This window comes from Monodelphis domestica, chromosome 3 (assembly GCF_027887165.1).
Source record: "Monodelphis domestica isolate mMonDom1 chromosome 3, mMonDom1.pri, whole genome shotgun sequence".
Taxonomy (NCBI): domain Eukaryota; kingdom Metazoa; phylum Chordata; class Mammalia; order Didelphimorphia; family Didelphidae; genus Monodelphis; species Monodelphis domestica.
In genome coordinates this window covers 206,401,310-206,425,202 of record NC_077229.1, presented here as the reverse complement: position 1 = coordinate 206,425,202, position 23,893 = coordinate 206,401,310, and the positions used below count along the sequence as shown (strand labels likewise).

General features: G+C 34.7%; 1 protein-coding gene across 5 annotated transcripts in view; it reads right to left on the bottom strand.

Annotated features, from left to right (window-relative positions):
- Positions 1–23,893, bottom strand: part of HIVEP1 (HIVEP zinc finger 1) — a 182,463-nt gene that overhangs the window by 39,628 nt on the left and 118,942 nt on the right. For all 5 annotated transcript variants that reach the window (XM_056823439.1, XM_056823438.1, XM_056823440.1 and 2 more), the window contains exon 4: positions 15,298–21,230. In XM_056823439.1, coding sequence (XP_056679417.1) covers positions 15,298–21,230 — 5,933 coding nt within the window. The remainder of the gene's footprint in view (positions 1–15,297; positions 21,231–23,893) is intronic.

The following is a 23,893-nucleotide window of genomic DNA, read 5'->3' as shown; positions in this document are numbered from 1 at the left end:
ATATTCAAAACCAGGAACTATGACTTTTCTTTTTCTGCATCCTCAGGGCAATAAATATTTGTTGAATAAAATTTCATCTCTTGTGTAATGCCTTTCTTTCCTAGTGGTGACCTTTTCCTCTTGGGTCCTTCTGTCTTTCCCTTATAAAGGTCAGTCTTGGATTGGGAAAAGTAAAATGGATTAGACTAAGAGATCTATTGTCATCATTTAAAATTATTCTCTAATACATGTAAAATGTAGCATATTTGCAAAAGGTAGGCAGCACATTAGATGGTGTACTCAGAGATAAGCTACAGATAGAGAGATTGGTACCTTCTTATGATATTGACTATGACTCATCAAAAATGCTGATACAGCCTATGACAGTTATAAATTCAGTCCTTACATTTCTGTAGCTGGGTATAGCACAATTTTGATAGATGGTTCTCCAAGGAATCTTTTGTTTGTTTATTTGCTTATTATATTTAATTATGGCCAAAGAACACATGCTCTAACTGAGGGGAGTCCAACTTCTGCCCAGACCAAAGCTGCCAGGATACTAGAGAGCAAAAGGAGAAATATGTTTAGGAAACTTATACTGTTTCAATTTTGCAATCTGCATGCTTGTCTGGGTCCCCAAACCCCTATGCAATAAAAAAAGTGAATTGCAGGTATATTTTTGTAGGAATTTAAAAATAATTTAAATTAGGTGGTCATATTTTGTCATATAAATTCAATATGCCTCCCATAATTGTAGCAACTGTGACCTTTATTGTTTCAGTATGATTTCTCCAAAGGAGATAACAAATAACACAGGCCCAGTGATTTCACTGATAGAGTGAAGCCCTACATGGGGAAACTTTTTCTACCAAGGCAAATAGGCACCATTTTCCCAACTTGTAGTGTTGGAGAACTGTTTAGAACTCTGAGAGACCAAGTGACTTGCCCAGGGCCTCAGAACCAGCATGTATCAGAGGAAGGATTAGACACTAGATCTTCCAAGCTGTGAGACTAGTCATGTTGTCTCTCTTGGATATTTCCATAACTGTTTCATGATTATAGAAGCCAAGAAATTTAATACTAAATTTTAGTTGATAGAGTGTTATTTATAACCCAGTATTTATTTAATCAATATATTTGATGTTCCTTGATTTTAATGAAAAATGAATGACCATTTCATATTTCTTTAACAAGCAAAAAGCACACTAAACAAAATTAAGTTCTTTTAACTTATGTAGCCAACTGATTATCCTCCTGTAGATCAATGACCTTAGTTAAAGTAGACCTTGTTAGAAAAAAAAAAAGGTTTTCTGATGTTAGGAAGGTAAAATAACAATATCCCCAAAGTTGTACATAAATATAGCACTTATTTTCAAACTACTCTCATGGATTTCACCTTATCTTTATTCCAAATCCTATGAGGTAGGCAAGTCAGAAAAATTATTATCCCCTTTTTTGTGGGTCAGAAAGTGGAGTTTCAGGAAACTCAATGGACTTGCCCAAGGTCATGTAGGTAATAAAAAAGAGTTGAACTAGGATTATAATGTCCTCAGAATCATAGACAATGCCAGCAATAGAATTTTTTAAAATGCTGCCCTGGAGTCAAGAGTTAACATCCTTCCTCTGACACTGATACCTATGTGGTTATTGGTAAACTGCATAATCTTCTGGGGCCTCAAGGTTCTCAGATGTAAAATGAAGAAATTAGAATATACTCATACAAGGTCCTTCCCAGTTTTATGTCAATGATCTAATTTCAATTCTTTTGCCTTCAAAGTAAAAATTCAGATTTCATACATTTAAGGGAAAAATAAAACTAAAATTATTTTATATTTCAAAGAGATGTGAAAATGCTCAAAGAGAGACAGACAGACACAGACACAGAGAATGAGAATAGTAAGGAATTATTTGTATATATAAATAGAACAGGAAGAGGAGTTAGAATGACAAAATAGTAGAAATAGGTATAGCTAATATCTCAAACACATCCACCACAAAGTTCTAAAAAATGTACTGGATCAAGTCCTAACTGGTAAATCTAAGAAAAAGTCATTGTGAGTTGTTTTAATTTTTTCCCCATCCCAGTTAGGCACAGGAAGAAGAAAAACCAGTCTGTGGAAACTGGGGCCTGGATCTAGCCAGGAATGCCCTGGACCATTCAAACATGGGGAATGAAAAGAGATTTATGCAGTCCAGCAGGGCAACAAGAGGTGCTGGGCACTCCATAGTATGATAATCAGTTGGTTATGTCACAACCAAAAATAATTTACCTAGAAAAAAATGAGTATAATTATAAAGGAAAAAGTATAGCTTTAATTAATTCAGGGACTTCTAAACTTTCCTGATAAAAAGACCAGAATTGCATAAAAACTCTGAAATACAAAGAAAAGAATGAATAGAAAAAAAAGGCAAGTATCAGAGAGTAATTCTAAGGGACTAAAAAAGGATACCTGCTGGTTTACCTGCTAGAAGAGATGATACACATGCCCCCTTCAGAACTATCATCATCATCAGAGGGCCCAGGAATGATTTTGTTATTTTTTGATTATCAAAAAAAGTAGAAGTAAAATGAAAAGGGAGAGGAAGGATAGGGGAAATTGTCTCACTTAATCAGGGTACATAAATAGAAGTTTATACAAATAAAGAAGAAGGGATGGAAAAGAAGTTGACACCTGAACCTCACAAATTGTCAAGGAAAGATAAACATATGCACAATTGGGTAGAGAAAATACACTTCATTCAATGTGTAAAGAAGAGATAAAGGGGAAAAAAGGAGACAGCAGAGTAAAAGGCAGAGTAGATTAAAGAAGGGACTAGTCCTAATCAAGTCATACTCTAAAATAAGGAGGGTGGTTTGGAAAGAAGAGTTTAAAAGAAAGAAAGGTTAAAAACCTTTAACTGTGTTCAGAGTGAAAGAAAGAGAAGAGGAAAAGGGAAGTAGGAATAGATTGCGTCAAACCTATAGCACTAGTGTTAAGCAACTCTTTCCATTTCTATAAAGAGGAGGCAAGAAACAAAGAGAAGGGTCATATAAGAGAATAGGAGAGAGGGAAATGCAAATGAAAAATTGTGAATGTAAAAGTGATGAACTCACCTATCAAATGAAAGAGGATAGCAGGATGAATTACAAAGAAAAATCCAACAATATGCTGTTTATAAGAAGCACACTTGAAACATAAAGGTTAAAATAAGAGGTTGGAGCAAAAGTTTTAGTATGTTTCAGCTTACATAAAGACTAAGAACTCAATAAAATGGCAACCAATCACAAAATCAAAGTTTATAGAAAATATTACAGTGACAGGTGATAGATTCCAGATACAGAATGAGATATAATTTTTTTTGCACAGTGAAAGAAAGTGTTTTTGCTTTACTGTGAACATGTATTACAAGAGATTACCCTCCCCCCCAACCCTCATGGAGAAAGTGAAAGAGAAAACTAAAGCTTAATGGGAAAAAATGAAATAAGTTATATTAAAAAGAAATATTAAAATAATTTTTCAGAAAATATGGGAAATATTTGTGTGAATTGATGCAGAGTAAACTGAGCAGAAACAAGAGAACAATTTATAATATGATAACAACAAATAACTGAGAGAATTAAGAATTCTGATCACATACAAATTCAGAGGATTGGTGATTAAAGCACACTACCCACCTCCTTAACATAGAGGAAATGAACTATGAATATAGAATAAAACATTTTTTTAGTCCTGCAAAATTAAGGGATTTTTTTTACTATTAATAATTTTTAACAAGAATTGTCTTTCTTTTTTTTAATACTGTGGAAGAAATGAGAGTGATTTTTGCAATTAAAATTAATTTAATTTAAAAAGTAAATGCAGCCATTTTACATGAGTTAGGAAAACTCTACTAAGAGTATTATGTTTTTATAGGTTTTAACAAAAGGAGCTGCTCATAATTTCACACTTTTTAAAAAAAAATTCACATTTTCAGTGATAGCAAACATTTCTAAAAGAGAAGAGATGTTTCATAAATTTCTATGTGCCAATTAGTGGAAAGGTAAGATTTAAATAAAAGTTAAATAGTTTAAATGCTGAAGAAACTTGAAGAAAAAGAGTGAGACAAAAGTCATTGCATTGGGAAGACAGGATAACATCTATAGAGAATACAGGTAATATGTAATATATAAATGCCTTAAAGGTAAATCTGAGGCATAATTCATGCATATCAATATTTTCCTAAGTGTATTTTTCAGGATGAATACATTAAGAGAGAGCTAGGTGAATCAGTAGGAAAAGTTCTGGGCTCGGAGTTAGAAAAATTTGAATTCAAATTTGGCCTCAGATCCTTAACTAATTTTGAGACTACTGGAAAATCATTTAATTTACACCTACTTTGGTTTCCTTATATATAAAATGAAAAAAAATAGCAATGCCTATTTCCCAGCCTTGTTGTGAAAACAGTCATTTGTAAACTAATTTGTAAACTATAAAGTATTACATAAAGACTACTACTGTTTATGTTTATGTTTATATTATATTGTATTGTATTGTATTGTATTATATTATATTATATTATATTATATTATATTATATTATATTATATTATATTATATTATATTATATTATATTATATTATATTATATTATATTATATTATATTATATTATATTATATATTATCCAGTTTCTAGATAATACCAGCACCTGGTTTACAATTTTCTCTTGCAACCTCCATTTTTCAGGAGTAGTCAGAACTCAAAGTAATGAATCCCTTGGCTCCATTACATCAAAATTCTTTCCCCTTGATGCCTCAACTGACCTTAATCTCTAATCCACATCAATCACACACCAGCATGATTATACCCTGAAATAAATCATCACTTAGCATTGATTTCCTTCTATGACTTGAAATTTGAAGCTGCTTCTTCTCTGTGGCTGCAGACTTCCTACTAGTCTCACTCCTAATTAATATAAACTTACAAAATAACCTTTTTTAGATTGACCAAAAATTCAAGTCACTTCATGCATGTATCTGCTTTTACCAAGTATTAGCTTGGATCCATGGTCAGCTCTTTCTACACCACTTTCCCCATTACCTTAACTTTACCTTGTCCATCATTCTAATTCTCCTTTTGTTCCCAATATCTGATTTTTGATTACTGTGCATTGTTCACAGAACATGTGGAAGTAAATTTAGAACCATACATTATTCTATCTCTCCTATGCATTTTGACCATCCCTTTCTTGACTCTTCTTTCTCTGACTTGTCCAAAATCTACATTAAGTTTCCTCACTATAACACTGTGACTCTGTTCCTCTCTCTTTAGAGTTCTCCTGGGAGAACTTATCCATCAGGAGAAGAGGGAAAGAAGCAGCAGAAAGGGGAGAGTAAAGATAAGGGAAAGAAGGGAAAGATTTTATCATTTGATCCTCACAACAACATTGCAAGATAGGCGCTATTATTATCTTCATTTTCAGTTGAAAAAACTAAGACAAAGAGAAGTTAATTGACTTGCTCAGGGTCACATTGCTAGGAACAGTTATAAGGCTAAATTTAAACTCAGGTCTTCAAGATTCCCAGGCCCAGTATGCTATACACTGTGGCACCTCACTGCCTCTAAAATACCAGTAATTCCAACTCTAAAAGGTTTCTCAACTCTTATTCCTCCAATATGCGCAGTATAGTAAGGTTGGAAATCTTAGAAGGCAGAGATTTGGGTGGGAAACTTCAGTGCATGTAATTTGAGAAAATAACTTGAAGTGGAGTAGCCAGAGGTGAACCAAGAGGACAAAGAATAGAATGTTTTGTTCTGGAAAAGATAGAATATGGATTTGGATTTGCTCTGAATAAACTGTGGGACTCTTATTAGTAATCCACATGGAGTAGTAATAGCATGTTTGGAGACTGGGATAAGATCTTGGCAGGTATAAATATCTGACAGTTTTCACTCAGGATTTTTGATATGAAAAAAAGAAAGCAACTTGGGAGTAGGAGGAAGAAGGAGAATGAAGAGGGCGAGGGGCACTGAAAACAGAAGCAACATTTTAATATGACAGTTTATGGATATATGTGGGTGTTAGAGGGATGACTTCAAAATAATTTAATACTGTAAAACTACTGCAAACAGACATTCAACTTAATCTTCCTAAAACATTTACTTGGATCTTTTCACTTCTCTATTAAAAAATCCTGTGGAGGGTATTTTTCTAGTGGATAATCTAAAAATTTCTTAGCCTATCAATCAAAGTTGGCCAAAATATGCATTTATTTCCCTAATCTCCATTTCTTTAAAACTATTTTCAACAAGCTTGATCCATTATTCCCTTAATAACCATGAACATTTTTACCTCCTTGCCTTTGATCTATCTGGTACAAAATTCCCTCCTTTCTCTTCTCTAAGTCACAAAACCAGATAAGTCCCATTTCCTCCTTGATTTTTTTTCCCAAAGTCCTCTAACTTGGACTAGATTAACATTAACTTTGGCACTGAAAGGTTATGTATATTATATGAATATTTGTTGAATAAATGAATGATGAAGATTTGCATAATTTGAATAGGAGGGTTTAAGAATCCTACTTACTGACCAGGATGTTGTTGGAACTGGGCTCACTGCTGCTTTTTTTAGGTTAGCTATTTGTCACAAAACTCAATGAAAATGAGTCATCCCCCAGGATACTAATTCAACAAAAATATTCCACTGTGCACTTTACAAAGAGAGACTAATAACATGAATAAATTGAATTCAAGGTTTGCTATTCTGAAATTTGTTATTTTGTTTTAAAGACTGACTGGGGCAATTTGTTGGGTATTACGCTCCCTAGATTTTAATAAGAGGCTGGTAGCCCTTTATCAGAGATACACTGGATGAGAGTTTGCATTAGATGCCTTCTAAGATACTTTCCATTTCTAAGATTCTGGGAGAGATAGTGTAACTTTAGACATGGAGCCAAGAGACATTTAGGTGCAAATCCAAGAATTCCCATCTGTATAACTATGAACAATGAGGACAGTAAAAACTATTATACCAGACTATGGTTGTGAGAATGAGACAGTAATGAGTAGAAATGATTTTGTAATTTTATAAGTCTTAAAACTCCACATATATACCAGCTATTATTATTAATTAGGAAAGAATATGGACTCACTAGTGTAGTGCTTGTAAGAGAGCCAAGGCTTTTATTTCATAAGGGATAAAGCTAGAACCTCTAAAGAGAAAGTAGCATTTTCTCACTGATGGAACACTGAAGATGTTGAAAAAGACTTGTCAAATCTAATAATGAATATATACTTCTAATGATTTCTATGGGAGCAAATTATACTACCAAGAGAGATATAGAAAGGGCCTGAAATGAAGATTGTGAAGTCCTGAGAAGATAGTTTTTTTAGGCAGTGTTTTTTGCCTCCCACCCTGATACTGAATAAAATAAAGGGAATCAAAAAAGAATAGGAAGACATGAACAATGAATAACTTCTTCAAAAGGCATGGACAGGATAAAAAATCAAAAAGATAAAGAAATAATTGCCTTTTTTAACAAATATCTTTAGGCTCTTAAATGTCAAAAAGATTTTATTTATCAGATAAATAAAAATTAACAATTGATTTCAAAAAGGCAATCCTTCTTCTAATAGATATAAACAAGCTAGAAAACAAAGCCATTAATTAATACTAAAGAACCTAACTAGAGTTCTAAATCAGCATATCTCTCCCCAAATCCATGCTCTTGTACCAAAGAGCATAAAAAAGCTCTCTAAATTTTTTTTTTAGAAAGCCAATGGAGGTGGTTGTGCCTAAACAGCCCCCAAATCATAACCATTAAGAAGCAGTAGACACAGAAACACACATTCTGCCCAATCACATGGAGGAGAGAAGAGAAAATGGAGGTAACTAGCTGAGGTAGAAACATATTGATTCTAGAGCTAGAAGCAAGAGGAAAACAGATCATGGAACCCAAAAGAAAGCAGGCTAGGAAACCAGCTGGAGGTTATACTTCTCCTGTTGCACATTAGTAGGAGCAGAGACCTGATCCAGGCAACTGTCATATCTTTTAATGCAAGAACTGTGAAGCCATCTAAGAGTTCAATGTTGGGGCACTGAATAATTATAGGAGTGGGGAAGTTAAAAAAAGAGAAGAGGGAAATGCAAGGGAATCGCTCAAATACCACAAGAACTTTAATAAAAGCCTAGTAAACAGGTAGATAAACCAACAGAGTTGATCCTAAAAACAAAAGGAATAATTAAGAAATGGAAAAGACTTTAAATAAATATTTTAAGTTGAAGAAAAGTGATATAATATTGCTTGACAAAAAACAGAATCGGTGGCAGCTGAGCGGCTCTGTGAATTGAGAGCCAGGCCTAATGACAGGAGGTCTTAGATTCAAATCTGGCCTCAAGACACTTCCTAGCTGTGTGACCCTGGGCAAGTCACTTAATCCCCATTGCCTAGCCCTTACCACTCTTCTGCCTTGGAGTCAATATTGACAAGACAGAAGGTAAGGGTTTAAAAAAAATAAAAATTAAAAAAATAAAACATAGACTCCTGTAGACTCATCAGGAATAAGAAATTCCAGAATGGTTCAATGGATAAATAAATGTTCCAAAAAAAAACTAATTAGGAAAGAAATAAGGTTATTTAGAGAAGCTCCAAATGCAAAATTTAATAATATGATTATTATAGTGGGGAAAATTAAATACATGGCATATGCTAGTTAAAATTAATATATTTACCAATTATTATTTTTCATAAAGTTTATTAACAGAAAAGGTAGAGAAGCACAGAGTTAAATCTCATCATTACTCTAAGTTCTCAGACCACATGTTGCCTAGCCTACAAGAATCTTCCTCTCTCTCACCTGTCTCTCTCTCTCTCTCTCAGAGTCCGTCCCAAAAAGCCTAAGTATGCTCCACCCACTTTCTTATATTGATGTACAGGACATTCACAGATGTTCATGGACATAACTCTAGTATGTGAAGAATGTTGACAGACAGGTCAGCAACCCAGGAGGGGGAGGGGATGAACTTCCCTAGACACACAGTAATTTATCCAAAATAAAAGCCAAATGAGAGATTACTGAAAAGACAAATATACAAAAATGTAAGAAAATTTGGAAGAAAATAATCAAAAGACAAATTAAAGAAACATGAATTTTATACTTTCCAATATTTTCTGATGAAAAACCAGAGCTGAGAAGAAAATCTGGCATTCAAAAGTAAGACTCAAGAAAGATATGAAAGTAAACAACATAAAAAAGAAATCATAAGGGATTTAATAAGGTTAAACTGTTTATAGTTCTATATTGGAAGATGATCCATGTAGCTCCTAAAAACTTTATATTTTTCAATGTACTTAGAGACAGAGGCCAGGTGTGAGTCAATTATGTTGAGATAACCTAAAAAAATGGAAGAAGAGGGACACACTAGGAAAAGAGGGAAGGAAGAGGAAGAATGAGGGAAATTATCTCCCAAAAAAACAGCTTTTATAGTGGAGGGTGATAGACAACACTCAAACATCACTTTCATCAGAACTGGTTCTAAGAGGGAAGAATATGAATACACATCTAATTGAGTATAGAAATCTATCTTATCTAACCAAAAAATAGGAAGTAAAAGGGAATAAGAGAAGGAGGAGAGGGGTGATAAAAGGGAGGAAAAATTAAGGTAGACAGTGGTCAGAAGCCAAACAGACTTTTTGAGGAGGGACATGGCAAAAGGAAACAGAAGGATAAACAAAAGAAAAGATGATGCAGGGAAATATAGAAATCGTTAACTTTGAATGTGAATGAGATGAATTCACCCATAAAATGAAAGAAGATGGCAGAATGGATTGAAAACCAAAATCCAACAGTATGTTGTTTACAAGAATCACATTTGAAACAGAAATATGACAGAGAGTTTAAAAACAAAAAGGTTGGAGTAGAATGCATTTTATTTCAGGTGAGGTAAAAAAGACAAATCACATGATTTAAGATAAAGCAAAAGCAAAGACATAATTAAAAGAGATAAGCAGACTAATAGCAATGCAATGATCCAGGACAATCTCTAAGGAACTTGTAAGAAGGAACACTGTCCACATTCATAGGAAAAACTGTGGGAATAGAAAATCAGAAGAAAAAGATGGTTTATAAATCACATGGTTCTATAGGTATATGATTGGGGGTTTTGGTTTTGAAAGATCACTCTATTACAAATATGAATAATATGGAAATAGATTTTTGAGCAGTAATACATGGATAACCCAGTGGAATTGTTTGCAGCTCAATGGGGGGGGGGGGTTGGAAAGAGTGGAGGGAGAGAAAATGAATTATGTAACCATGAAAAAATACTCTAAATCAATCAATACATTTAATTTTTTAAAAACAGATAAGCAGGGTATCTACATTTTTCTAAAAGGTACCACTGCCAATGAATATCAAAAAATTTTATAGCAAGTTTTCCTGATAAAGACCTAATTTCTTACATATATGGGGAATTGAGTATAATTTATTAAAAAAAAAAGAAAGATCCATGCCCAAACGACAAAAGGTCACAGAAAATGAATATGCAATTTTCAGAAGAAATCAAAGCTATCTATAGTCATATTAAAAATGTTCTAAATGACTATTGATTAGAGAAATGCATATTAGAAAAACTCTGAGATAACACCTCATACCAGATTGGTGAACATGACAGAAAAGGGAAATAACAAATGTTGTAGGGGATGTGGAAAAAGAGACACCTATGTTCTGTTGGTGGTTGTGAACTGGTTCAACCATTTTGGAGAACAATTTAGAACTACGCCCAAAGGGCTAGAACAGTGTGCATACTGCTTGACCCTTTTACTGGTACTAGGTCTATATCCCAAAAACATCAACCAAAAAGGAAAAGGACCCCTATGTGTAAACATATTTATAACAACATTTTTTTTATCATGAGAAGTATGAGTAAAGAATTAGAAATCAAGCTGATGTCCATTAATTGGGGAATGAAGGATGAGGGCAATGGTTTCAGAAAAAAAAACAGAAAGACTTGTATGAATTAATCTAGAGAAGTGATAGCAGAACTTTTAGAGACCTAGTGGCCAAATTGCAACCCTCATATTACATATGAGTCACTCCCTTACTCCATAGAGGGGAGGGAGAAAGTGTTCCCACTGGACTGCTGGGAAATGGGGCAGATGATGTGAGAAATGTCATCAGGCATGCATGGAGAGGGGGAAGGGAACAGCCCCTTCTGCCCCCTTTGGCATGCATGCCATAGATTTACCAACATGGATCTACAGTAAGTGATCAGAACCAAAAGATCATCATATATAGTAACAGCAAAATTGTAACAATGATTAACTATGAAATCTTAGCTACTCCAATCAATACAAAATCATCCACGATGATTTTGAAGAACTCATGATAAAAAATGTTATCTACCTCCACAGAGAGAACTGATGAACTCTGAGTACAAACTAAAGCATATTTTTTACCTAATTTTTCATGACACAGTTAATATTGAAATGTTTTATTTAATTTTATATGCATAACTAATATATTGCTTGGCCTCTCAATTGGTGGAGCAGAGGCTTGAAGGAGAGAGAATTGGGAACTTGAGAAATTTTTTAAAAGGAATTTTATAAGCAAATACTTTTTTTTCTCAGAAAAAAATTAAGAACATAGATACTAAATCCTGTATAAATACTGGGAATACAAAGAATAAAAGGAATTTTTCCCTGCTCTTGAATTTATAGTCTTATGAGAGGAGTGTATGTATAAATTCTCTCTCAGTCTTTTCCCATGATGGCCTTTAGTATAACCAGCATTTGATGGGATGGGTTTGAACCTTCTGATATATTTTGGGTGGTGGCTAGGTAAGAAGAAACAATGAATCCAATATGAGCAATGTTGTGGGAAAAGAATTTGACAGCTTTTGGCAACTTAGAGGACATGTGTTGTTAAGAAGGGGAGTCAGAAAGGACTCCAATGATGTAAGCTTTGGTGACTAAAAGGATAGCGGCAACTTAGACAGAAAAAGAGAAGTTAGAAAGAGGCATTGGCTTTGTGAGGAAAGATGTTTAATTCTGTTTTAGACATATTTGTTGGAGAGGTCTATAAAATATTCACATGGAAATGTCCAATAAACAGTTGGTGATAAAGGACTGGAACTCAGAAGTCAGCCTAAAGATGGATATGTAGATCTTGAAGTCATCTGCATACAAATGATAATTGAACTCTTCAGAGGTGATGAAGTCATAAAAAGAAAGTCTATACAAAAAGAAAAGAACCCAGAACATACTCATGGATTATACCCACAGTTAGGGTTGATGATCCAGCAAAGAGATTTAAAATGAGTGATTAGTAAGTTGGAGGAAAACCGTGTGGGAGCAATATCATGAAAATTCACAAAAAGGAAAGAATATCCAGGAAGAAGGATAGTAGAGGTTCAAATACTTGAGAAGGTTCAAAAAGGATGAGGATTGAGCAAGGCTGTTAGATTTGGAACTTAAGAGATCATAACTCTGTAAAGAACAATGAGTGATGAAGGCAGAAGCCAGACATCAAAAGGCATGAGAAGTAAGGTGAAAGGAAGTGAAGGCTGTAAAAAAAGATAGCTTGTGAGAAAGACAAAAAGATGAGACAGAAAGACAAAGATGGGAGAGGGGAAAGGGAAAAAATCTGAAGGAGGGATTGGCCTTGGAATGGACAATCACTGTATCTTAAAAACTGAAGTAAAGAAGGAGAAAATAGGGAACGATGTCAAGGGATTTACATAAGGAAAAGAAATTTGGTAAGAAAGAGAACTTTTGTTAGGAAAACAGTGCAACCAAATACTTCCTTCCAAGAAAGTTACTCCAGGAACCAGTCTTGCTACATCTTCTGCAGATAATCATAAATTTTCATAATAAATTATCTTCTTGAATATAAATAAATTTCAACAGTTTCTTTTTTAAAGAAGGCTGAAGAAGCTATGTGGCATATTGGATAGAGAGCTAGGCCTAGAGTTGGGAAGGCATGAATTCAAATCCAGTCTCAGATCTTTGACAGTCACTTACCATTGTTTGCTTTGGTTTCCTACAATGTAAAATGGGGATCACAATAGCATTTACCTTGCCGGGTTGTCATAAGGATTACATAAGATAATATCTGTAAAAGGCTCTGGTGTTTGCCATGTAGAAGGTATTTAATAAATGCTTATTCTTAAAAGGAAGATGATTTTAGAAAAGTAATTTCACAATGAGAAATGAGATTTGAAGGGGAGTCATTTCCTATCATATAAACTGTGTTACATTCTATTTCTTGTACACAATGAAAAAAAATTGGCATTTATTTTTTAACTGCATAGAATATAATAGGTTACATATATATGATCAATGGCTCATAGGATCATCAATTTAGAAATGAAAGTGACATTAGAGGCCATTCAGTTCAATTTTCTTCCCAAGCTCTAGACTCTTACTTTCTCATTTTATAGATGAGTAACTGGGGCCCAGAAATATTTGGGGATTTAGTTTAGACCACATTTACAGCAAATGCCAAGAGGTGGGATTTAAACAGGTCTTCTATTGACAAATCCATTGCTCCTTTTACTAAACTACTCTGTTTGTGTCTGTGAGTGTGAGAGTGTGTGTTTTAATCTTTGATACTAGTAATTCTGTAGCAAGCAATTAATATTAATTACTAAAAAAATTTAGAATGTTTTGAGAGGGCAAGGGAAGGCACCAGGCATGTGATTTCTGACAATGTAGATCAGTAATTGTTCTAGAACTTATGGTCTTCAAAAGTTGCTTGAGATGCACCTTAAGACTAAGTGATTTGCCTCGGGACACACCATTAATATGTTATAAGTAGGGTTTGAACCTAGGAAAGCTCCAAAACCACTTCTATCCACTGTTCTTTGCCATCTCCCAAATTTAGAATTGCAGACTTTAAACATGATGTCCTTTTTTGAGAAATGCTTAAATTTTTTTAGAAATATAATTAGCTAAATGAAGATTTGACAATCTTCTTTGCTCAAATTTAAAGAAAATATTGGTTCTGAATCTTTGATCTAAAGTTGTGCTCAAATAAAGCAATCTGATAAATTCACTACCATGTTAGAAAACAAAAAAATTATTAAGTAAATGCTATCCAAAATGTAAAGTCAACATAAAAAATCAATTTGAGGTATTATATAGTGAAAATTCAGCTCTACAGAGATATTTCTAAAAATTTGGCAGCCACTGACTATAGCAACTCAACACTCAGAGAAATGTTTTTAACAGTGTCACATTTGATTTTCATAGATAGGCACAAAATAAGGGGTGTTCAAATTTTCTCAAAATATTCATCCTACAGCTTTGTTCTGAACTGTCTTTATTCTTCTACATATGAAGTGTCTTGTATTTGTGACTAGCAATTTTACTAAGCTACTCAACAACTCAAGATTATAGTCAAATATTTTTTTAAAAACCCTACACAAACACAAACCTGAATATCTTACTTTGATAGGGAATATCCTTAAATGAGGGATAATGGTAAGAGGAAATGACTTACTTGATAAAGTAAAAAGTTCTCACACTTCCCTTTAAATTGTATCCTATGAAAGCTCTGATATTCAAGATTTTCACAAACTTCTACTAGAAAATTCATGTCTTCTCTTCCTTATCCTGCCTGTTCAATGTAGGTATTCTTTAAGGTTTGGTCTTTGGTCCCCTTTTCTTCTTTTTTTTCCCCTTTCAATCTCTATTTTGATAAGTCTCCTTTTGTCCTGCAGATTATGCTATCACTTTTAGGTGGATGATTTCCCATATTCTTACCTGTAGTCTATACCTCCTTTCCCAAGCTCCAGACTTACACTTCCAAAATTCCTGCTGGACATCTCTACTTGAATGACTGACAAGCAACCAAATTCTACATATCTAACCTAAGTTTGCAATTGTTCCTTGCTATTCAAATTCTTTACTGCCTCAATCAGATCCTCCCTATTTATAGTAATAGTATAAGCCAATCACCTAGACTTGAAACTGAATCACCTTTTACTCCATCCTTAACGTTACATGCACATATCAGCTATCAAGCTAATTGATGTCTCCCCTACTTATTCTATCCTATGGCCACTCCCTTAGTTCAAGCCCTCAACATCACTCACTTGTACTAAAAGAATAGCTTCTTCAAATTATCAATGTCAAAAAAATATAATGATAAAGACATATTGAAAGATCTATAGTTACTGAGCACAGAACATTATGACAAATGTTATCCTTTTGTTTAAATAATTACCTGCAAAATCAGGATAGATTTCATTAGTTTAAATTAAAATGCATTATTTTCAAATTAAAGCATTTTAGAAGCACAAAGAAATTTTAAATATTAATTATATGAACTATTTGTAGAAAGTAAATTATATGTGAAGTACCTTGCTTAAGTTGTTTTTCCATTTGCTTGAATAGACCAGTACATCCGATTTGGAATGAGTAGTTATTGCTTGACTATATAGGGATTTTCCAAACTTCTGTTTTGAATTAAGGAGAGAAAGTGCAACTTTTGTAGGCAAACCAAGTGGATTTGGATTACTGGAACTAATATTCCACACAGAATATGCTGAAGTTTTTTGGTCATTTTGAGGCAAATGTAATGGCTTCCTTTTTACAAGATAACACCATGTAAAACTTGTTGTAGTCTTTAAACTTGGAAAGGATAGCTGCTGTATATCTCCTGAATGAAATGATGATGAAGTGGTTAACTCTTGGATATTCATTTTGTTACACTTGTTCTTAATCACCGGGGAATTCCTTTCTTGTATACTGTTTGTACTTTTCAAAGAGGAAATGTGAATATTTTCTGGAGCTGATTTTCTAGAGGCAAGATTTGGAGATATAGAAGACTTAATATTTTCTAATTCTGGCAATTCTTTTATATGTTCTACAATTTCAGACTTCAAATTTCCCGAAGAGGTATTGACCAGTATACCATCTGTCAAACTGCCAGCATCCCTGCTACTTCCAGGTTGTGGAATAATTTCCTGATCCAATAAAACACCTTCAAGGGGCTCTGTAGTACAAACCTGTCTCACCAAAACAGGTTTTTTGTGTTTATTAGAATCACTAATTTTCTTGTTCAACAGTTGTAATGATCTAATGTCTGTTATACAAACAGCTCCATTTTCATCTTTTGCTCTCTTCTGTTGTTTTTCCATGGCAATATCTAAACTATTGGCTGGGGAAAGCATTCTTTTACTTGAAGCTGTTACTTCTGGGTGAGGAAAAAGACCACTGACAGGGATTTTCTGAATTATAGTCGAGGATTCTGATAGAGATGAACTTTGGCCTATCTCAGAAAATACGTTCTCATGAACAAGTTGTTTTTGTGGGTTTGGCAAAGCATTCTGGTGATCCTGGTGAGATTTTGGCATCTGAATTGTACTTTCTAATGTTGACACTGTAACTTTATTTGCCTTGCAAACTGGTTGATTTGATTGATCCTGGGTTACTAAAATTTGTGGAAGGGATGTAACAGTAGCAAGACTATGAGGTGGTGCATTACTGTGAATATGGACAGGAACTACAAAAGGTGATACCTTCTGTATTTGACCACACAAATGTTTTAGAGCTGGCAAAAGACAAGAACTACATGTATTAGCTACTACTTTAGTAGGTATTTTTAATGAAGTCAAACTTTGGTCCACACTAACTATATTTGGGAGAACTTGGTTTGACAAAGCATTTATGGAATTTGAACATGACTGACTTGAATGCAGAGTTTTAAAGTGAAGTTGATACTTTGGAGCAAAACAATCTTCACTTTCAGAAATCAAAGGTTTGGTAGAGGCAGTGTCTGATTCTTTACCTTGTGTTGTCAATCCAAAAGAAGTTTGCACATTTTGGTGTTCAGGGTTAAAATTAATTTGATTTATTAAACTATTACCTAAAAGCTGCTGGGGGATTGTAGAAATAGAAGTTGAGATAGCTGGTTCCAAGTCCTTTACTTGAATCTGGGAAAGCAAAGAGTTTGCAGGAAATTCATTTAAAGATTTACTAGAGATTTGTGATCTATGAAATGTCACTGTGGTTATATCTGATACAAGAGTATTCTGGAAAGATGATGGTATTACAGGAGGCAGATGACTATCTGGAGCTATGTTTAGAGATATCTGACGTACAAGAGGTCCCCTCCTTCTTTCCAAAAGAGGCACATGTCCTGTAATTCCAAAGCCAGTAGGAGACTTCAGAGTTTGTACCTCCACAAGTGGAATAGATTTGGATGGAGATGTGTTTCCACAATCAAAAGATTTACTTCTAAAGTCACAGACCTCCATAGATGGCTGTGTACAATTAATCTGTTCTGAAGCAGCTCTTCTCATTTCCCTGTAAGGAGTTCCTGGCACACTCAATGTTTGTGAACCAGCTGGAATCATAAGGAGCTCTGATTTATTTATACTTTCAACTTTGGAGGTATTCTCAATTTTAGAAACTTCCTCTATATCTAAAGAAGCTGAGAAACTTGAAGTATGTGATAAACTGCTCTCCCTACTTAGGCTCCTGGAAAGGGTAGACTCAAAGCTTGATTCAGCAGAAGAGTGTTCCATCTCAGCTAGACGAATCCTTTTCTTTTTGGGTGGCAATTTCTCTGTGGGCAATTTTGCTAAAGTTTCACTCCTTTGAGGCCAATTAAATTTTTCTGTTTTTTCTTGACCATTACTTTGGATTTCAAGGTCACGATCTGGCTCTTCAGTAACCAAAATTTCAGGGACTTGTATATTGTGTTGGCGAACTAATCTTGATTGTATCAGCAGATTTCTTTCATTTGAAACTACTCTAGGACTTCCTTGAAATTCTACTCTAGGTGAATCTGACAATACAAGCTGGGGATGGTGAACAGTACTCCCAGGAATACATCCATCTTCTTGAATAATTTTAATTGTTTTCAAAGGCCCATGCTTCATTAATCTATTACCCTCTTGAAAAGAAATTGGGGGACTTCTTTCAAAAGGTTCAAATTTTTCAAAGGAAATTGGTCTGCTTAGTGAATTGGTATGCTGGATTACTGAAATTCCAGTTCCTTGTCTTTTCAGTTCTATCTTTTCCAGCATGCCAGAATTTATTTGCTTTTCTATAATGGGAGAGAGTTTGGGTTCAGTAGTCTGTTCTATGCCCCTCGTAACGAGCTGAATTTGAGATTTTTGCAAAGTTATACATCCAGATTGTTTTCCACTTGTATTAACATTATGTTTGGACAAACTAGTACTTCCTGAAATATTCTGACACTGAATACCTTCTAAACTTTTGGAAACAATTCCACTTTCATTTTGCTGAAGCTCATCATCATCTCCAACACTCTTCATTTTCCTTCTTTTTCTTATCTGGGGTGCTTGTTCCCAGACCCCAGATGAGCCAGCCATTCTATAGTGCAAGACTGGAGGTTGTGTACTATTAGGCCCTGGACTATGTTCAGCTTCTCGTATAGCTACTTTTGTTTTTGGTCCATGTAATTCTGAACAGTAAAATTTCTTGTGATTTTCAAAATTTTCTAGTTTTCGATATCTGTTTCGACAGGTTTCACATTCAAACATTGTTCCTCGGCCTTGATGGGACTTCTTTTTTTCCAAATTTGATCCTTGTGCAAATGACTTACTTCTTGGCAATAAAGTTTCATTAGAAACATTACATCCAAGATAGCCTTCATCTGAAGACTGTGTTGTTCCAAGAACATGATTTTCACTTGAAGAAGAATCTTCTATTGCTGTCTGTCTTACCAGAGTACGAGGATGTCCACTCTGTTGTACTGAAGAATGAGGTCCTGATACAAAGACATCATCATAAAAAGAGCCAATTTTGTCATCAAATGATTGACTTCCTCTTAGTGGATGAGGAGGTGGTATTACGTTTGCAGGTACAGCTGAATAACCTGTAGTAGGCATAGAATTACTTCTGGTTATAGGTAAACAGTCAAGGGAAGGTACAGACAAAAGAAACACTTGTTTAGATTTCTCAGTAGGTGTGAAAGGGGACTTTGGTATATCAGAACTTGAACTAGTTCTCCTTCCTATAGGTTTTAGGTCAAACTGGAAAGAATCTTTAAATATATATGATTTTGGTGAATCTATACTGCCTCGTCGAGAGAGAGAGGTTCTTCTTGGTTTTACACTATCCAGCTGCTTATCATCCACCAAGGCTTCATTATCTGATATTAACTTTGATATGCGTTCTTCAAGTGTTTTTGTTGCCATTGGTGGACGCATTTGAGCAGATAAAACAAATGCTTTTTCTCCAGATGCTGTTTGTGCAGCAGAAGGTGGTGCTGTAGTGACAGGAGCTGTATAGGGTCCATTATTTTTATTTGGATCTTTTTCAGTGCTAGGTAATACTCTTGCAAAGGGAGGAGGTGGACTCATTGTCTGATCAGTACTTTCAGAACGTGAAAAGTAACCTGAATCTGTGCTTCCTAAACTTCGAGGACTCAACAGATGCTTTCCTTGTTGCTCTTGGGGACAATCAGTAGCCTGCTGCCTTTGTAGTTGTGCATGTATTGTTCCTACATGAAATGCTTGTCTTTCTTCCAACTGCGTGATGTCCCCTTTCTGGTGGAGCTTATCATCAGTCTCTGAGGAAGACACAATGTCTGAATTTGATTTTGTATTTGTAACTTGAATGTCCCTCTGTTTGGGGGTGTTAGGAAGTTCAGAAGTAGAATCTGTAATTTTTGGACTCTCAGCTCTTAAAGGGGAAATATTCACTGGATGAACTACAACTTTAGGCAGTGCTGTTCTTCCTTGTGAGTCTGAAGAATTTTCCTGTAATGAAAAGTCACCTAATACATGATCTGGATTGCTTGGAAGAGAACTTGATTTCTGTAAAGTTTCAGAATTTGATATAATTTTCATTATTTGTGTAGACTCTAGTTCTATGGAACCTTGGTCATCTTGTCTTTCATCAGCAGTACCTTCATCATCACTTTCACCACTTTCTTCAACATCTGAATGAATGTTAAGTGCTTTATTTGATTCATGTGATAAGAATAAACCACTTGAATCTGGCTGTAAGACAAGTCCCAGTTTGATAGCATGTGCATGAGATTTTTTGTGCTTATATAAATTACTTTTAGTCTTAAATGAAAATCCACAAGTCACACAAGGATAGGGCCTTTCTCCTGTATGGGAACGAATATGCTTCAAAAGAACAGAAGGTTTTGCACAAGCTCTACTGCAATATTCACAAATGTATTTCCCTTGCTTTTTGGGCTTCTGATCTTTCAAAATTAGATTATACATTTGTTCAACGCTGTGATTAACAATTGAAGCAACTTGAGCTGAATTATACATTGGGGCTATAGGTAACTGTGTGGAATTGGCTGGATTTACTGACATAGGTGAAGAAGAATCCACTGGCTGGTTTTGAGGAATAACCTGAGATACATTAGAAGGTGGGGTATGACTGGCAGAAGGAGTTACTGCTATATTGTATACATGTGGGATATGGGGGTTATCTTGACTTTGCTGATGGGTGAATGATCTAGTAAAACCTTCTGGACATACTGAAAGCTGCTGATTATGTTGGCTAGATTTAGAAATAAATTGTTCGTGCAGGGTATGTGAGGGAGATACTGTTTGAATTGGTGTTTGTTCATCCTTGCCAGCAGCAGACACATGTACAGTTTGTGAGGTACAAGGAGAAACTTGTGAATCAGGAACAAATTCTTGGTGTGACAAAGAGTGATCTGAAGCACTCTGACTGTTTTTTAGTTTAGAAGGAGATCGGGCAACTTTATTTGGTCTCAATTTTTCTACCTTGATAGCACAAGAAGGCCCCTTTTGTGATAAGGTACTCAGTTCTGGCTCCATGGCTTTCAATAAGACATCGAACGCAGTACTCGTGTATGAAGATGAAGTAGTCTTACAATTAAAAGTCATACATTCACTGTTGTCAGTCTTAGTCATACTTGACATAGAACTAGAGACACACTGTTCACCAGGCAAATTGAACTCTCCTAAATCAGAACCTTCTGATCTCCATTTGCGTAACTCCAAGGAATGTTGTGATAAAGACAACTTCTTTGGGGGCACTGATGTTTCAGCTTTTGAGGCTTTGGTTGTTACTGTAAGTGTTTCCCCATTTTGTTTGGTAAATTGTTTCCCATTTTCAATTGGAATTTGATTTTCTTCCTTTTGGTATTCTGAAGTCCTATGAAGCACATTAAAAGATGATTCTCCTGTGTTTTCCTTAAGTTTTGTTTGAAGAGGATTTCTCAGGGGTGATTTTGGTATTTTTTTCAGATGATTTTCAGTTACAATCTTTTTCCGTTTCACACCTTTAAGTGTATCTGTTGTTCCTTTAACACCAGTTTCTAAAATTTCTGTAGGGGAGTAAAATGGGAAAAATTAGTTTAAGTTGGAGTGACTTTAAAATACCTCCTATAACAATAACAAAAATGAACAACACAATAGAGTTGTGAAAAAATAAGATAATAAAACTCAAATTAATGGTATTAGTTCTAATATTCTTAACAGTTCTAAACATTCAGAGTGCCTTTACAATCTGTGTATAGAACTACTATGCTAGGACAGGTGTGGTTTTCATGTTCTTTTTAATTGGACCCCCTTGTCAGTGTAAAAAGATCAACACACACCCTCAATATGAATACATTTATTTATGAGTTATATTTCTATCACCAGACTAGCAATCCTTTGTGTTATAAAATGCACACAAAAGAAATTTTAAAAGGGATAAATATGAAGTAATTTTTGATCCTAAAGAATCCTGGGATTTTATTGGTTAAAGATACAATGACATGATCAGATCTACATTTTAGAAATATTGTTTTGATAGAAGTGTGGAGGATGGATTAGAAAGGGAAGGAGACCCACTAGAAGACTACTATAATAATCTAGGGAGAAGTGATAAGAGCTTAACTTAAGGTTGTAGGTTTACAAGTAGAAAAATAGAGAGATGCAAGAGATTTTTTGGAGGGAGAAATTATAAGATTTGACAAATGACTGGCATCTGGGATGTAGGGTGAGAGAGTGAAATGTTGGAGATGACATTAAAATTTAAGACTGAAGTTTGCAAGCTTGACTGACTTTGGGATGGAGGTGCCTTTAGTAGTAATAAGGAATTTCAGGGGAAGAGAAAAGAGAGAGTACACAGTGGCAAGAAAATTGCACAGAAGCTTGGGTGGATGGTTGGGACATGAAGGTAGAGCATTATATGGCATCTGGAACCAACTAGTGGATACAGCAGGCTAGATGGGTTCATGTGTCCTCCTCAGCCATCCATCTTCTGGGCTAAGCTCTAAAATTTAAGCTCCAAAGTTAAGTGAATTAACTTCCCAAGGGATGGAAGATATAGATTCTGGAATTCCAGGGAGTAGACAATCATCTCTCTATACTTCACTTCATTCACTTACAAAGAAAAAAAAAAAGATAAACATATACCTATCTACTACTTACCTCAAAGGAAGATATGAAAATGAATGTTTTTTAAAAGGCATAAATAATTCTGAATTCCTTCTTAAGCCTATTTAATCAATCAAGTCAAAATATATAATAAATTCAACGTGAGTCCATTTTTTGCCAAGGTAGTAATTTTTAAATGCTAATTTGTTTCATAATACTAACCCTTCAGTCTTTGTTAGGAGATAAAAATGCTTATATATTCTCTCATTTAAGTCTTATAACAGCCTGTTAAGTATAGCATCTATTATTATTTCCATTTTACAAGTCAGGCTCTGTCCTGATTTTTCCTGAAGACACACAGATAGCAAGTATCAGAAGTGGGATACAAACTCATGTGTTTCTGACTCCATGTCCAATATTCTTTCTGCAGGTCTAATATCTTCATGGAGATGTGATGGAGAGCCTCCTCAATACATGTCAGACCTGATAATCACTACTAACTTCATATGATTCATTTAGGAAAAAATGTAGCCTTGGGGAAAAATTGAAGACTTCTGAAAAGACGTCATATCACTATAACTGCTATGTTTTTTAAAACCTTACCTTCCATCTTAGAATCAATACAGTTATGAAGTGTCTGAGGCCAGATTTGAACCTAGGACCTCCTATCCCTAGGCCTGGCTCTCAATCCACTGAGCCACCTAGCTGCCCCCAAATTTACACCACTGCCATTTTAAGGAAAGGGAGTCAAAGAGAGCTTGGGAAAGTGTCCAATTGGTAAAGATGACAGCATCTGATAAGTTTTGGATTTCCATAGATTTGCTTAAAATTTGGGAATAATGAGTTCTTGATCAGAGAAGGAATTCATGTTTTTTTAAAGCTGACAAATTTATTAATCTGATCAAGACTTTAAATTGAAAATGAAAGAAAAAGGGTAGAATTTTCCATATAAATCTGCCAAACAGCACCACAGAGAGTGGCAAGTACATAATAAGAGCAATAGACAAACGGGACCAATAATCCCATAAGCCACAACTCAAGAAGAAAGAGCAGTAAAGCCCATTTTAAGAACATAGAAATGGTAACTTAAGTAGAAAATAAGAGAGAAAAAGAGTAGGTAGAAGGTAATTTGAAAGGGGGAGGCATTAGTAATTAGGGACCTGGAGTAAGACTTAAGCTAAACACTGAAGTCAAGGAAATTAAGTAAGAAGCAAAAGATGAAAGAGAAGGGCATTCCAGTCATGAAGGAAAGACAATGCAAAGAAAAGGATAGAGTAAAGTAAGGATAGAGGTAGATGATATTATTGTCCCCAATTTACAGAGGTAGAACAAGGCAAAGAGAGGTTAAGTGACTTGACCCAGTTACTAAGTATCAGAATCAGAATCTGAACTCATGTCTTTATGACTCCAGGCCAAGAATTCTATGCAATATTTCACCAATCTGCAGATTTCAGTCATTCCTATAGGTATAAATAGTTCGGCCATTCGGTCAACAACCATTTATTAAAAATCAATGTGCTAAGTGTCTTGGAATAAATTTAAATAGTCCTAGCCTCTAAGGATATAATTATTTGGGAAAGGAAACATCACCCTTTTATGTCACTCTTCCCTTCTTCTGTCTTTT